The sequence below is a fragment of the Stegastes partitus genome, unplaced genomic scaffold, assembly GCF_000690725.1.
Source record: "Stegastes partitus isolate 25-593 unplaced genomic scaffold, Stegastes_partitus-1.0.2 Scaffold6, whole genome shotgun sequence".
NCBI classification, from domain to species: domain Eukaryota; kingdom Metazoa; phylum Chordata; class Actinopteri; family Pomacentridae; genus Stegastes; species Stegastes partitus.
This window is the reverse complement of record NW_007577737.1, coordinates 291,756-308,021: the sequence shown is the minus strand read 5'-3', so window position 1 is coordinate 308,021 and position 16,266 is coordinate 291,756. Positions and strand designations below refer to the sequence as shown.

General features: G+C 42.2%; 3 protein-coding genes across 7 annotated transcripts; all 3 read left to right on the top strand.

Annotated features, from left to right (window-relative positions):
• The first annotated feature begins 338 nt into the window (after positions 1-338).
• On the top strand, positions 339-2,787 carry atp5if1a (ATP synthase inhibitory factor subunit 1a). Its single transcript, XM_008280648.1, has 3 exons — positions 339-516; positions 2,231-2,343; positions 2,443-2,787. Exons 1-3 carry the CDS (start codon positions 445-447, stop codon positions 2,582-2,584), a joined length of 327 nt encoding a protein of 108 aa, XP_008278870.1. The 5' UTR covers positions 339-444; the 3' UTR covers positions 2,585-2,787.
• A 91-nt stretch (positions 2,788-2,878) lies between these two features.
• On the top strand, positions 2,879-10,549 carry LOC103356450 (heterogeneous nuclear ribonucleoprotein R). Of its 5 annotated transcripts, none has more exons than XM_008280625.1 (14): positions 3,404-4,149; positions 4,246-4,364; positions 4,476-4,583; positions 4,698-4,811; positions 4,944-5,120; positions 5,297-5,432; positions 5,523-5,728; positions 5,819-5,968; positions 6,056-6,177; positions 6,270-6,808; positions 8,754-8,814; positions 9,751-9,811; positions 10,093-10,224; positions 10,420-10,549. In XM_008280625.1, exons 1-11 carry the CDS (start codon positions 3,960-3,962, stop codon positions 8,786-8,788), a joined length of 1,896 nt encoding a protein of 631 aa, XP_008278847.1. In that variant the 5' UTR covers positions 3,404-3,959; the 3' UTR covers positions 8,789-8,814; positions 9,751-9,811; positions 10,093-10,224; positions 10,420-10,549. The 5 variants fall into 5 exon arrangements, with proteins under 5 accessions (XP_008278840.1, XP_008278832.1, XP_008278847.1 ...); XM_008280602.1 differs by having other exon boundaries at positions 10,415-10,549; XM_008280618.1 differs by lacking the exons at positions 8,754-8,814; positions 9,751-9,811; positions 10,093-10,224; positions 10,420-10,549 and adding an exon at positions 2,879-3,287 and having other exon boundaries at positions 3,989-4,149; positions 6,270-7,701.
• Positions 10,550-10,639: 90 nt separating this feature from the next.
• On the top strand, positions 10,640-14,619 carry dnajc8 (DnaJ (Hsp40) homolog, subfamily C, member 8). The gene is made up of 9 exons (XM_008280637.1): positions 10,640-11,304; positions 11,862-11,963; positions 12,620-12,676; positions 12,783-12,849; positions 13,027-13,121; positions 13,202-13,273; positions 13,356-13,447; positions 13,577-13,652; positions 14,142-14,619. Exons 1-9 carry the CDS (start codon positions 11,233-11,235, stop codon positions 14,259-14,261), a joined length of 753 nt encoding a protein of 250 aa, XP_008278859.1. The 5' UTR covers positions 10,640-11,232; the 3' UTR covers positions 14,262-14,619.
• The last annotated feature ends 1,647 nt before the right edge of the window (positions 14,620-16,266 follow it).

The window sequence follows — 16,266 nt, the reverse complement described above, 5'->3', positions numbered from 1 at the left end:
TGTGTTTCCTGTAACTCTCAGTCAGACTTGTGCACCTGTTGACAGGTATTCTGGCCCACTGCTCATCAGCAAAGTGCTCTAATTTGTCAGTTTTTTGTTGTTTTTTTTGTTTTTGTTTTCAACCACAATTCAAAAGCAATATTTTTTTCACTAAATTATCATTTAGAAAATTTTTATTTATTTATTTATTTTCAGTTTCTAGTTATTTGAGTGACTATTGTGAATTTTGCCTTTTCTTTAATGGAATGAGATGAACACGTGAGGACGACTGGGTGCAGTTCTCCCCCCTCACCAGCTGGAGGCAGCAGCGCCGCAGAAAGTTGTCTCCACGCCCATTTCAGACGTTTACTTCAAATTTCCGCATTTTGAGGCACCAAGAGAGGCACACTGAACTTTTCTCTCTCCGTGTATTTCGAAGTGACACTCATTCATTTCTGAGCTGTCATGACAAGACTTCTCCTGAGAGCCGACCTGCGGAGGTGCGTCGCCTCTCAGATCAGGATGGCATCCGATCAGGTAAACTCTGCTGCACCGGGGACACTTTTTTGGATGTTAGCATTAGCTTGCTAATATCTGCCATATCAATAATGGTCGGTCGAAGCCTGCTGGTTGCTAACTGCTTGTGCAGCCAGCCGTTATCTTGATTTTCTTTTCTGCTTTTGGCTTTAATTAAGAAGGGAAATAACACATTAGGTAACATACACACTTGGTTGCATCATGTAAATGTGCCTCATTGAGCCATACAAGCTAACTTTCACCTGCAGACTCTCAAAAAATCAATATATTTGGTGATTAAATAAAAGATGTAAGCAGCCATATTCCTTATGGCTTTAATGTAAGTAACAGACATTGAAATGCATGGATCATATAGGACTCATTTCACGTTTTTGTCTCTATATCAGTTGGTTTATGGAGATATTTACCCAAGTGTGCAGCAATAATCAGTTGTTCAGTTGTTGGTATTAGTTGGAGACAATCAGAGAGAATTTAAATTAGTGCATTTGTTTATAATGTGAGCAAATACAGTGTCAAGAAAACAGTAAGTGAAGCTTTTGAAACCTGCATTTTTTTAAAACATTTGTCCTATATTATGGCCAAATCTTCACCTGAGTGACAGTTATGAACCAGCCACACATATATCATTGTAATGTTCTGGATACAGACATTCACAGATTAACAAGAGCTGGCAAACCCAGTCAGTGAATCAGAATTTGGTGGGCTCAAAAGACTTACAAATTAGAAATAGGTTTTTTTTTGCATAAAGCTGGTTACACAGTGAGTAGATTCTCATTCAGAGGCTTCAATAGAAAACAACTGGACTTCTCTTTTTGGTTCCTGAAGACCTTCCACTTCTCATTCAAGAGGCTCCTTTAGTTCTTGGAAGACAGCTGAAATGTTTTTAGGATCCTAAAAGAGAAGTCTAGTTGTTTTTTTTGTTTGTTTTTTTTTTAAACTAAAGCTCCTAATATTAATCTCGGATCGGTCAGCTTGCAGGTTGTCTGCAACAGGGAGCATCTCCTTCCAAGTAGGTGCTGACCTGAGATGGCTCCAAAGGCACAATTCAGAATACTCAGTGAGTTTAAAAAAAGACGTTTAAGAGGCTTAAAGGAGGCATTGGGGCAGGTAAACACCTCTTTTTGTGAGTCAAATCATGATGTACGGTTGCTTGCGTGGCAGGACACGATGGAGAAAGCCACTGCTTTCCAAAAAAAACAAACAGTCAGACCCTAACTCAAAAGAAATGCTGTGGAATTGCCTTTGATCATTCACACCAGAAAGAGTAGCACTGAGCTGAGGCAGTTTGCAAAGGAAGAGTGATCAAAAATTCTCATCGTGTAGGTCAAAAGAAGATTTGACCAGTTATTAAATCCAATGAGCTGTGGGTGTGCACAATAAAGATTATAAAAGTTTGTGCATTATTAACTAAAGCACATAGTATTCATCTATATTTGTGCATGAGAAGAAGATTAGATCACATTTTATAACCAGTGAATACAGAAAACGAGGCAACTCTAAAGCTTGCTGCTGTAGGAGCCTTTTATACTTATTGTGAATTCATTACATGGGTAGAAAGGAAAACAAATTAAGTGAACTTCCTTAACTTTGCAAACCTGAAAGGGTCTTTTCAAAACTTTTTATATAACAAAGAAAAGGAAAGACTTGGAATTACAACTACTACACATTGTGATGCTTTTGCGTCAACATATAATATTACCTCTGTGTCTTCCAGCTTGGTGAGTTGGGAAAGGGAGTAGGGAAAGGCGGAGGTGGAGGAGGCTCTATAAGGGAGGCAGGAGGTGCATTTGGAAAGAGAGAAGCAGCAGAGGAGGAGCGGTACTTCAGGTGAGCAACAACGTTGTATTAGTAGTTGCACTCGTGCCTGTATCCTTAGTTTTCCACCTTTTTAACCGAGTTTCTCTTCATTTTGTTGCCCCCCTGCAGGCAGAAGGAAAGGGAGCAGATGGAGGCGCTGAGAAAGCATCATGCAGAGGAGATTGAGCACCACAAAAAGGAGATCGAGCGCCTACAGAAGGAGATCAACCGCCACCAGGGCAAAATCCGAAAGCTCAAACACGATGACTGAAGCTCAGAGGCTTGTTGTGATTCCTCCTCCTGAGAATCCAACCTTCTTATTAACAAGTCAATGATTATCAGATAATGATTGATCTTCTACTGGTCAAGGCAGGTCCTGAGGTCTGTGAGACGTCATACTGACATCACCATGAAAACTTTAAAAAAAAAAAAAACAACAACAATAAAGCAATTAATTTTTCGCATTCTTTTAAAGCTTTGGAATTTGTGTGAATCATTGCCTATCCCTCTTTTGTTGTTAAACTCACTCATTCATTGCGCTTTAAAGTAGTCCAGAAAAATGAGGCTGATCCTGTATGGAGTACAAACAGGTGCATTTTATTGGGCTAAAGTCGTGCCAGTCAAAGTTCAACCTCTCTGGTTGGAGTGTTGATGTGGAAGCGCTTGTTTTGTGGACCTGCGCTGCCCGCGTAGTTTGAATTGCACGTCTACTTCGCTGGGACCAAACTATCACTAATTAACTTGTTGGCATTTGATTGACATTATTCGGTACCATTAGTGAAGTAGGTATTTGTATTAAAACATTTCTCTGCTTCTCATACACAACCTGAAAACGGCTGTCCTGCTTGGGGGAAACGAACACACCAGCCTCACTTCGCGACTTTTCCTTCACATCTCGCGATGGTTGCCGAGCGGTGGCGTTGTTCGGGCGAGCCGACGACGAGACCGTAGCTGTCTGGAAATTTGTCTCGTGGGTTAGACTCAAACGTTATTCTTCTTATTAGACATTTTTGTATGTCCGGCAACTTAATCGTTTCACATTTTAGCACGCACCGCAGTTAGTTGCCTGAATTAGACTGGTAAGTTTCGCTAACTATCTGTTTGCACCCTGTACGGAGCGTGTGTGTTTGATTTGTGAGAGGTGTCTTTCTGCACGGCGCGGCCTTCGTATAAGCTCGTTAGCTAGCCAGAGCGCTAACCGCTATCCCTGTCTGCCCTGGAATGAGAATAACGCGCGTGTGTTTGTCAAGTGCTGGGAATTGTTAACTTTGCAGCGTTATCCGACTGTAGAAATCCAGTAAAAGCTTGTGCATGTAGATTTACAGAGATGTGATCATACCGCTAGCTTAGCAAGCTGCATGTGAAGGGGGCGGGACTGTGGCTGTCGGTGCTTTCTTCAAGTGTCCAGATTGTGTTACCTTTACAATGGGTAAACATTATAAAACGGTGTTTATGTGCCATGTGTGCAGCTGCCGCTATTCTGAGCGCCACAATTGCCCTGTATTGAAATCTAACACTGCAGTAATGGGTTTAAAAGGCTGGACAGAAATTTCAGACATCAACATTGTTATTGTTAAAAACTTTCGTGCAATGCAGAGCAGTGCATGCTTGTATTTGTTGTTCCTCAATAGGAAACATAATTTAACATGACAGTTTTTCTTTGGTTGCATTATAGGAGAATGGCTGCCGCTGAGGTGAACGGTAGTTCTGCCCCGGCAAAGGAGGAGGAAGAGCCCATGGATGTGACAACAACACACACAGAGAACTACCAGACGCTCATTGATGCCGGGCTGCCCCAGAAGGTGGCTGAAAGTCTAGATAACATCTTCCAGACAGGTGGGTGCTTGCAATGTCAGTGTCATGTGCTCGGTGTGAGTGATACAGGTGTCCGGTGTAGCCGAGTCTGACGGTGAACGTGTCTTGTGACTCCAGGCTTGGTGGCATATGTCGACCTGGACGAAAGGGCTATTGATGCACTGCGGGAGTTCAATGAGGAGGGAGCGCTCACTGTGCTGCAGCAGTTCAAAGAGAGTGACCTGTCCCACGTACAGGTACCCACATGGATGGATTACATCCCTTGTTGCCCTTGAGAGGAGTTTTATGTTAATGTGGAATGTTGCACACAGTAATATGCTTTTTTTTTTTTTTTTTTTTTAATGTAGAACAAAAGTGCTTTCCTTTGTGGAGTCATGAAGACCTACAGACAGAGAGAAAAACAAGGAAGTAAAGTACAAGAGTCCACCAAGGGCCCAGATGAGGCTAAAATAAAGGTAAACAAAGTGAATTGGCTGAGCTCTTTTGTGTAGACGGTCAGCGTCAATGTCATTTAAACATGCCTCTGCTGCCACAGGTCGGTTCATGTTTGTTTTTTGTGTGTTTTCCAGGCTCTATTGGAGAGGACAGGTTACACCCTGGACGTCACTACAGGGCAGAGGAAATATGGAGGCCCCCCACCTGAGGACGTGTTCAAAGGAACACAGCCAGGGATTGGAACTGAGGTAGAACATTGATGGAGATAGCTGTAACCAGTCTGTCATGGTTTTCAAGGCTCTGATGTTTGAATAATAAATCATAAAGAATTTTAAATATCATGCTATTATATTATATATTGTGCTTTTTCTCTTCATCAGGTGTTTGTTGGCAAAATCCCAAGGGATCTGTATGAAGATGAGCTGGTGCCACTCTTTGAGTCTGCTGGTCCCATATGGGACCTCAGGCTAATGATGGACCCTCTGTCTGGTCAGAACAGAGGTTATGCCTTCATCACATACTGCAATAAGGATGATGCACAAAAGGCTGTGAAGCTTGTAAGTAGTACGGCAGGTTCAGTAGAACCATGTTCAGCCCACATTTTGGAAAATAGTCTGATGTACTAAAGGAGATTTACTCTAAAGAAGGTTCTAATGACTTCATGCTTCAAATATTTTTTGCAATTCATGTCACTCAGTTGATAATGTGTCTGTTCTCTTTGTTCCATATTCAGTGTGATAACCATGAAATCCGCCCTGGCAAGTACTTGGGAGTGTGTATATCTGTTGCAAACAATCGCCTGTTTGTCGGATCAATTCCAAAGAACAAGACAAGAGAAAGTATATTGGAAGACTTCGGCAAAGTCACAGGTTTGTCTCAAACACACAAGAATGGATTTGTGTCAGGAACAAATGATCAGTCATGAAAGAGGATAGACTGAAATATTGTTTACCTTGCAGAGGGTCTCCAGGAGGTGATATTGTACCATCAGCCAGATGACAAGAAGAAGAACCGTGGCTTCTGTTTTCTGGAGTACGAAGACCACAAGTCTGCAGCACAGGCTCGCCGCCGCCTAATGAGTGGCAAGGTCAAGGTGTGGGGGAACCCAGTCACTGTGGAGTGGGCTGACCCTGTTGCCGAACCAGATCCAGAGGTCATGGCCAAGGTTAGCAATGTTTTTGTTCTGCTCTTTAGTATACCACAAACATGCTGTCTTCTTGAGGTAATGAACATGGGGTTTTTCTTGCCATCACAGGTGAAGGTGCTCTTTGTAAGGAAGCTGGCCACAGCAGTGACTGAAGAGCTCCTTGAGAAGACCTTCTCTCAGTTTGGGAAGCTGGAGCGAGTGAAGAAATTGAAAGACTACGCTTTTGTCCACTTTGAAGAAAGGGATGCTGCGGTGAAGGTGGGTTTTTCATGCTTTGGTTAACACATTTTGCATGTGTTGTTATTCTGTGTACATTGCAGTAATGGATTGTTTCCGCTCGGTTAGGCAATGGATGAAATGAACGGGAAGGAGCTAGGAGGAGAGGAAATTGAGATCGTCCTGGCAAAGCCCCCAGACAAGAAGAGGAAAGAGCGCCAAGCAGCTCGGCAGACCACTAGGAATGCAGGGTGAGTCAGACAGAGACATGTGACTGGTCCACTGCATGACTTGCTCTCATGCAAGGAATCAAATGCATGCAACTCTATCCTCTTCCCTGCAGGTATGATGACTACTACTACTACCCACCTCCACGCATGCCGCCACCAGGCAGAGGCAGGGGTCGTGGTGGCCGAGGGGGCTATGCCTATCCACCAGATTACTATGGCTATGAGGACTACTATGATGACTACTATGGCTACGATTATCATGACTACCGTGGTGGCTATGAAGACCCTTACTACGGCTATGAAGATGTGTACAGCATGAGGGGCCGTGGCACTCGTCCCAGCAGGGGAGGGCCTCCTCCTCCTCGGGCTCGCGGAGCTCCACCGGCACGAGGCCGGGGTGGCTACGCCCAAAGAGGGCCGCCCCTTGGAGGTCCGAGGGGTGGCCGAGGAGGCCGGGGAGCCCCTTTCCAGCCTCAGAGGGGCCGTGGTCCTCGCGGGGCCCGGGGCAATCGCGGCGGGAACGTCGGCGGAAAGAGGAAGGCAGACGTGTTTAACCAGCCTGACTCCAAGCGCCGCCAGACCAACAACCAACAGAACTGGGGGTCCCAGCCCATCGCCCAGCAGCCCCTGCAGCAAGGGGCCGACTATTCCGGTAACTATGGTTACAGTAATGACACCATGGAGTTTTCACAGGATTCTTATGGGCAGCAGTGGAAGTAGATGCACCCAAAGGTATTTGGCAAAGTGACAACAAAAAAAGAGAAAAACAACAACAAAAAGAAAAAAAAAACAGGAGATTGGCCACAATTTTTTGATTGACTTTTTATTCTTCATCCCTCGAGAAAAAAAAAATCTGTACATATATCTCAGAAAAAACGGACAGGCCCCAGAATTGGCTCGAGATGATTGGCTGGAAAGCCTTTTGGCTGAAGAAATGAGCGTAACCGTTGTGGTGAATCATTTCTTACTCCTACGGTTACATTGGGACATGTGTCTTTAAAAAACACAAAAAAAACACTTTTATTGTTACTTTTTGTTCCTGTTTGTTTTAAAGCCAACAATGAACATTTACAAAAAAATGGACATTCATTCTCAAAAGTCTGAGAGGACATTAAATAATGAATATTGCCTTGCAGGAAGTTTTTGTCCATGCCCCCCTCCTCCCCTCTCCTTCTTGTACTCTCTTTATTTGTGGTTTCTCATAGTTGCTTAGGGACTTGCTTGTAAATAAATGCATATGGTTAGAGCTTCATACTTCATTTTTTGCAATGGTGGAGAAAAGAATCCACAGGAAGGAAGAAAATCAAAGTTTTGTAATGTTCAAAGTGTATGCCTAGCATTTCTAGAGATAGACAAATTGTGTTTTTTTAAAACTGATACCATAACTTCCTATGTTTTCTTTAAACTTGCCCGGTAGAATTTGGTTTGGCCTACCTTAAGAGCCATAGCAGTTTGTTCTCTGATGTTCTTTGTATTTATAACTTTTACGTTTGTTCCGTTTCAATAAAACTCAGCTGAGCATCAGTCAATTGTCAGATACTCAAATTCAGTGTTGTCGTTCAGTATTTGATTTGAACCTACAATTCTCACATTTGAAAGAAGATCATCTTTTTCCAAGTCAAATTTTTTTCCCCTCAAAGGAGAATCCTAAAAGACTGAAATTGTGCAGTCAGACAACGGGACAAGAGAACTTGAAAGGTGTCTGGATGATGCAGTGTTTAAACAGGATTTTAACCCTTTATTCTTCAGTGCATGTCAGACTGCAGTAATTTCCTGCACGTAGACGTCACGTTGTGTTTGTTACAGCAATACCAACAACGATTAAAGGACCAAACTGTAAATGTGACTCCTTGCCATTACCCAGGATTGTTCTGTCTGTCACACTGTGTGCACAGGTATATAGTCTATGCTTTAGTAAATCTCAGCCTATTTTTATTAAATGTTGTTTCCTGCCATTCATACAAAAGGAAGAAAAACAATTTCATGTGCATGCTTATTTCACTTTATAACATATTTGATGACAATTTTTGCACCTTTCTATTGGATGCAATATCATAAAAGCAGCTGGAGTGAACACAGACTTCTTACAGTTGTACATATTCTATGCCTTGCAGCTCCAGTGCATCTGCACATCTTCTCATGCACAGTGTTTATCTCGATTGGCTGATATCTACTGAAGCTTATACTCTGTACACCTTCACACTGCCTTTAAAGACGGGGGACAGTTTTGGATGATGGTGAGACGTCACTGATGCTAACACCTTTACATCAGTTAGAGCCACACATTGGAGTTGGAATGGACTTTTTTCTTTTTTTTTCTTTTTTACTTGTGTGCTGAGTCGTCTCCAGTTAATTTTTCATTCCCAAAATCAGCGCATCATCTCAACCATCTTTTCTCTCCCTTTGAAGACACCAAGGATCTGAACATCCAAAGGGTTAAAATTCTTAAAACGCACCTTCGGCCATAGCAAGCGATCCATCGATCAGCTGTCAGAATGTGTTTACCGTAGAGAACTGTTTGTAGCTTCTGCCTTTTGGTGCCATGGTGTCATTGTATTTTGTTTCATGTGTCTGTCCTCTTATTCCAACCTGCCTAGGTGGAGAAGCATTGAGAGCGGCACCACTAGAATGAGGAACTCACCTGAACGGTACTCAAGGGTGAGCTAGCCTTGCACAGAGTACTGTCTCCTCTCCTGTAGCTACATGTAATCACTGGAGAAACATTAGCCATCATTTTACATTGTTTTTATTGTTTTCTTACTAATATGCTGTCCTATGAATCAAGCTTTTTTTTTATCTGGTAGGAGTGTGATTTTTCTTTTCCAGGCCATGAAAAAGACAAGTCACTAAAATTGACTGAAGAATCAGTGGGAATATTAATTGTTACCAGTATTTTTCTAGGGTTTAGAGAACGTGAATATGTTTCACCTAAAGCCAGAAGAACAATGCACTATTATAAAAAGCCAATTGGCTGTTTCATTAAACTGGATTAAACGGCCAGAAGGCTGACAGTCAAGGATTTGGTCTCCGCTATAAATCTTAAACCATGCAAACACCTGCTGCCCGACTTGGCTTACTGCACCAAAACCACCGCAGCTGTCTGCACACGTTCTGAATGGGGTTGGGGCTGGAGGAGGAATGGACATTTCCCCTCCTACGCCACTAGAGGTAGCAGCACCACACCAGCTCCACTAGTGGTCCATTGTTTCTCTATCCGACGCTGCGGTTATTGGCCATGTTACGAGCTGAAAACGTGTTATTTAGTAGGTTGATATCAACTAGACGAGCTGCTTTTTAAATTAATCCCAGTGGCGGTGGGGACACGGAGTTGAATAGTGTGAAATTGGCTGATGTTGGAACAATGGGTGCGTCTCAAAACTGATGTCATTACCCTTGAGCACCACAAGATGGCAGTAGAAGGGCTACAGTATTTATATGTTACAGGTAAGATGTGAATGTAGGGACCACAGCGTAGCAGAAAGCATAGTCGTTGATGTATACTTTGATTAGAAATAAACTGCCATCAATTCCTGGAGTGTCCTTAAAAAGCTTCTCATGTCAGAACTGTCTTTATATGTTGCCTCTTGTCACCAGGCAGTAAAGGAGCTGCCCCCATCCATGTGAATGAGTTCACAGAATTGGAAGGGACTGATTGGTAAGACTGTTCATTATCAACTAACACTGAACATGTTTGTATTTTTAGGCGTCGTATATTTTAAAGCATAATGTTGGATGTCCTAGTTGGCTATGACGTTTACTTCCCAGAGACAGTAAGTTGTTTTTCTGAATAAAACTGGGGATGCATTTATTAGATTAACAAAATCCAGTGCAGTCTGTATTACTGGCCGTGTGTTGGGTTTGATGATCATGCTGATGCTTGGAAACTGGTTTAACGAGGTTGGTTAGCATGTCCTTGTCTGTGTGGCCTTTTTCTAGCACTGAGTCAGGACAGCTGTGTTCTCCACACGGGGAGCGTCTGCAGGCCCACTGCAGGAGGAAGTGTGCATCACTGAGGTCCACAAACCTCGCAGTAGCTGGCTTTCCTGGTCACGGCTCAGCAGAATCCAGGTGAGAAATAACTGTGGATTAGTGGCTATTCAGAGAAGATTTGGTCTTATAAAGCTTTATTCAACTTGTCGGTCTTAATTGGGAGTTTAATCTTAATTAAATCTTAATGGGGAGTCTAAACTGGAATGCATCAGAGGTGTGAAGAGTTTGATTTATTGAATATTCTCACATTTAATGTCTTTTCACTCAGGGCAGAGGATACAGTTGGACACATGACCCACAGACTGACGCTTCCTTATCCAGCCTTAACACATAATCACTGGGAAAGAAACTAATCGAGTGTTGAGTGCATCCTATTACCTAAATAAATGCTTCTGTGTGCATATTTACATTTTCTTTTCACATGGACTGTGATATTTGTATTTGGGTCCTCTTGGAAAGTGATTGTGAAGTTTATTATGAAGCTTAGTAGATAAAATGTTAAACAGCTTTCTGATTGAGAGCTTCACCGGTCAAACAGCTGGAATGTGGGCTTCTAAATACAGCAGTGGGCGGGGCACTGACACAAAAAGCTTCAGAGTTCAGAGGTGTGTCAAGTGGGTGGAGGAAGTTCAGGACTTAAAACTCAAGGCACGAAGAAACCTGAAAAAATTGAACAATACGTGAATGAGGTTCTTTAAAACTGTAGTAGGTCCATAACACTAATGGAGTGCAGCCATATTGTACATGTAAAATAAGAGACAGCCTATTTTTTTAAGAGTAGGATAAATAAGAACACGACGTTTCCTTTATTACGTTTAGCATCCGTCGTATAGATAATTTTCAGTCAGTTGTGGGACCGAGCTCAGTTTTATTTTTGCGCAGCGAATCGGGCGTTGCACGTGTCTTACATTTTATTTATTAATATTTAATTTTTTTTTTTAATATGTGCTTTTTTAATATATGGACGTATTGAATAAATAGTGTGGTTTAAAAATAAATTACTGCGGTTCCGCATTAAACCAAATCCTGTAATAAATGTATGTGTAGTCACGTGGTGTCCTACGTCACATGTAAACCAGATCGAAGATGGCGGCCGCCGGAGGAGAGCCCTCTACTCAGAATGTGTCGGATGAATTATTTCAGAACTTCTACACGGAGGTACGACGGAGCTTACGTTAACCTGTGTTTTGTGAAGTCTGTATCTCTCTCCGGACATCGGCCGAACTCTCTTCGCCAACGGTTCTCGTGTTTATCACCTACGAGGCCCTGCAGACGTTAGCATCAGCTAACGGCGAGAAGCTAACACTCACTGAGACGTCCACCGGGCAGCTCTGCTCCAGCGTTAGCACGAAATCGCCGAGGATTATCCCGGCTTTTGCTTTCTTTTTCTCAGTTAACGTGACCACAAGTCACTTAGAATAGATAACAGTTGACGTAATGTCAGTTATTCTGTAGGCGGGTGCTTTAAGGTGTCTATCCAGCAGCTGCAGTGCAGTCAGTGAACGCCTTGACCAGTTTTATATTTACATTATGAGGTCAGGATCCCAGAAAAGATGAAGCGTCCTCCTGTCTCATCAGGTTTCATTCCTGAATGGTCCCTCCACCCATACGGATTAAAATAATATTGAACATCTACGTGGACAGTATAGCTTCAGGCTAATTCTGGCTGTATTTTGGAGGTTTTCATGGCCCTTCTGTGTGTTTTTATCTTACAGGTGAAGCAGATTGAGAAGAGAGACTCTGTGTTAACCTCCAAGCAGCAGATCGACAGACTACTCAGACCTGGAGCATCGTACTTCAATCTCAACCCCTTCGAGGTAACCCAGTGCATCCATTCAGGACTACTTATTAATAATAAACACATTAGCTATTTTATTATCGCTAGTTTATAGGAAAGAATATGTTTACATACATAGTTCTGTCTAGAATAACAGTACATACCTTATCTGACTGAATCTATTTTAATGACAAATCTCCAAGGCTGTAAGCATAAAAATAAAAATCTGATTTTACTTAACACGTGACTAAAATAACTATTTTGTGCCAGAAAATCCAAATTATTGTCGTATAACTGCAGTCAAAGTCATGTCTGAACTATTAAGAAAACGTCTAATCATAATTTCTACCAGCTCAATATTCACAGTGTACTTTATTTAAACATGATGGCGCGTCACCACATGAGACTCCATCAAAATCGTCTCCATCACACAAGGACAGACGGCTTCGATTTTTAAAACTATTGACAAACGCTGGGTCAGACGAACTACATAATGTCCAGAAGACAAACAGGGATTGAGCACACTGTTAGTTTCATGGCCTTTTAGGGTTCAAACAGAGCAACATTACAGCTCTACTGGGAGTCAAAGTGGACAAAGACATGAGGCAAAGCGATATCACTCTAACAACTAGATTTCAGCACACTAGTGTTCTTATGACACTTTGCTATTGATGCCTAATAAACTGTCATTTTCAGGTGCTGCAGATTGATCCAGAGGCGACAGATGATGAATTGAAGAAAAGATTTCGGGCGGTAAGCGAAGCCGATTAGAGAAAACTGGAGGCATTTCAAGATACGATTTATTTCTGGAGGTGCTGAGAGTTTTTAATTCCTAATCTTGATCTCTTTAACTGTCCAGTTGTCCATTTTGGTCCATCCAGACAAAAATCAGGATGACCCAGACAGAGCACAGAAAGCCTTCGAAGGTATGCATTCTTACATTTACATTTCTGGTCATTTGTGTTTTGTACATTTTTAAAGCCTGTCATTAAACCCTTGTAGCCACTGTATGTGCAGTTTTCTGTCCTAAAATGATTTTCTCCTTTCGTATGTTCTCATAAAAGAAATCTTTAATTCAACCTGGATTTCTTATTGTGTTTCAGCTGTGGACAAGGCATACAAACTCCTACTGGATCCAGAACAGAAGAAGAGAGCATTAGATGTGATCCATGCAGGAAAGGAATACGTGGAGCATATGGTGAGTGGTCTCCAGAACCATATCATGCTTGTTTTTGCTCCGTGTTACATCAGCATCTAATGTTTGATTTTATTCGACAGGTAAAAGAGAAAAGAAAACAGCTGAAGAAAGACGGCAAACCACAGGACGTTGAGGAGGACGACCCAGAGTTGGTGAGTCAGTGTTACATATAAATAATTAGACAGTGTTGAAAATAAATATGGGACTTTACTCAAACTTCTTTTTTCTTCCCAGTTCAAACAAGCGGTGTATAAACAGACCATGAAGCTGTTCGCAGAGCTGGAAATCAAGAGGAAGGAAAGGGAAGCAAAGGAAATGCATGAAAGGTAAATTACTATATAAGACTCTGAGGCTCACCTCGTTTTGCTCCTTTAAATGTCTCTTCATGCTTTGCTTTTGAAATCATTTTCTTTCACAGTCTCATGAATTTCTTGCATTTTTGTCTAATTTTCAAGGAAAAGGGCAAGAGAGGAAGAAATCGAGGCGGCAGAGAAAGCAAAGCGAGAGAGAGAATGGCAGAAAAACTTTGAGGTACCATCTCTCATGGTTACTTAAATACGTAAACATGATGATCAAAGCTTTTGGTGTGTCTTAAAGGTTCTATGCATGAGATTAGCAGAAGGGAAGATATAATGCAGCAATGGTGTCAGTGGTCACGTCTGTTGCAATCAGAGTTTCACATGGTTTAGTTTTAAAAAAAAAAAAAAAAGAATTTTCACAAAGCAGCATACTGTCCTTTTTTGAGCCATAGAATTTAAAAAAGAAAAAACGTTCTGGTTGTTGTTGCTCTTTATGGCATGCAGTGACAAGAATGATAAAAAAAGTTGTCGTTTACAAAACAGCCTTTTTTTTCAGCTTTATGTTCCATAAATAGTGCCGTTTTATTTAAGCCAAGTGCAAAACAGAAACAAGGGAACGTTGGTCTTTCCATTCTCAATATTTCCTGAACGTTTGTTTCGTAGCGCTGCTTCTGAACGTCGCATTCATCACCGTTAATTGATCATTTATTTTTAACATCAGGAAACAAGAGACGGCCGTGTGGACAGCTGGAGGACTTTCCAGGCTAAAGGCAAGAGCAAGGAGAAAAAGAACAGGTCCTTCCTCAAGCCTCCGAAAGTCAAGATGGAACAAAGGGAATGATGCTGTAAAATTGGACACTTCACTAGATTCAAATCCACTGTTGAAAACAACAAAACCCAGTTCTGTGTATCGTCACCTCGTCGTCTGCAGTCAGCTGTGTAATCCTCATCACACAGTCACCGGGATACGCGTCACACGACAGCTTCCTCATCCTGACCCTGACAAAACGTAGTTTTGTACTTGGTTTTCTAAATGTACATATTTGTGACCTGGAGCCAGAGATCATAACTGTCTCGTGTAAGAAATGATGCATCTTCCACTTATGTAATTGATGAAAAAAAATGTGGTTTGCCATTATTTTTGCTTTTTGTTCTTTTCTTTTTTTTAAACTAAATAAAGCTTGGTCTTAACAAGCCGACTTGACTGTGGTTTATGAAGCTGAGTGTCAAGTTTTCACCTCACAGCGAGGATGTGGGAGCTGGATATTTGAAGGGATGTAGCAGTAATGCTTTTGAGGAACTAGATTGAACTATAGGTTCTTTGCACAAGCTTTTACTGGATTTACACACAGTACCTGTAAAACAGAACTGGACAGGCTACCGGCTCACAGAAATGTTCAGCGTTGTGTTCTGAGTCTGCAGGAAAAATGCAAGCTAGTGTCTCGATACCCCTGTTAGTTCTACATGTTTCATTACAATGTTGTTAATGAGACCACCAAACAACCTCACTGGTGTTGGTTGTATATTGCTTCCTGTTTATGTTTTGGAAAGATTGATGAAAATAATTTGACTTTCTTAGTGTTCAAAATCAGAAGTTGGTTTCAAAGCAGAAACTAAGAAATGAAAACCCATGAATCAGCAGTTTTTCACAGTTTTATAACCATAATATTGGACAACAGTTCTGATCATTCAGCGAACAAGTAGACAGAAACAGTGCAACGATTCTTACATACAACAAATGTCAACAAAGCAAGAACAAGCATTATGTGTGTGCTAAAGAAAACATATTTAAGGAAATACACAGTACTTAATCTGCACCTTCTCAGGTTGTCAGGTGAGAATCTGTCTTATTTTCACTTCACCGTTCTCCATCAAGTCTCCTTTGGGAATCTTTCAAGTATTGCAGCTCATTCAAAAAGTCTAATTGTCCTTCATATGCTGCGTCTCACATGACTTTGCATGGATCTCCTCCAGCTGCTGTAGGAGCAGCGACAGCAGGCGACCCGTTAGCGCCTCCCATCAGTCCGTCCAGACTGAGGCCCTGAAAGGCTCCAAAGAAGGAATCGTCCTTTACTGGAGCCGATTTCCTGGCCCCGGCGGTCTGCTGCAGAGGGCCAAGATTGTTGGATTTAGACAAATGACAAGCAGAGCATCTTAATCTCATGTTAATGTATTTGTCCACTCACCCTTGGGAGGCAGTGGTGGCTCCTGAAGTGAGTTCTTCTCACAGTCCTCTCGGCGTTCTTCTTGGCCAGGATGGCTTGCTGACGTTTCCTTTGGCAAACGGCACGGGGCAACATTAGACACAGCACATGGGAAAGGAGCTTATTCATGTGAGGAACAGTCTTATCCTCGTTAAGCCACGGCTGTCTGGCCAAGAGTCTCAGCTGGATGACACCACAGTAACTGAACATTCTAAAATCCCAACTAAATCTTTTTATTTTTAAATAACTGCAGTAACAAATCTAATTCTCAGAAAAGAAAAAAATCCTGCAGATTTAATTATAATATTTATACTTGAAGGACAAAATAACAGCCATAGTTTTAATAGTTTCTCATGTTTTGCACTAATGTGGTCTTTCTCTGTACCTCTCTCTCTTCAGTTCGGCCTGGTACGACCTGAGCCAGGAGTCCGGGACCTTCTGGCTGCTGCAGGGAAGGCTTCTCCTCCTGCTGACGCTCTTCCTGCGCGTGAAGCTGCTCCTGCGGACCGACTGGCTCCTCTTGGTGCCTCCCTTCGCGGGGGCGTTCTTCCCTGATACGCAGCGGGTGAACTGCTTGAGGGGAGCACCCAGCGACATGAGCGAATCCATCTCCAGGGATGTGTCGACGTTTGTCCGTTAAAC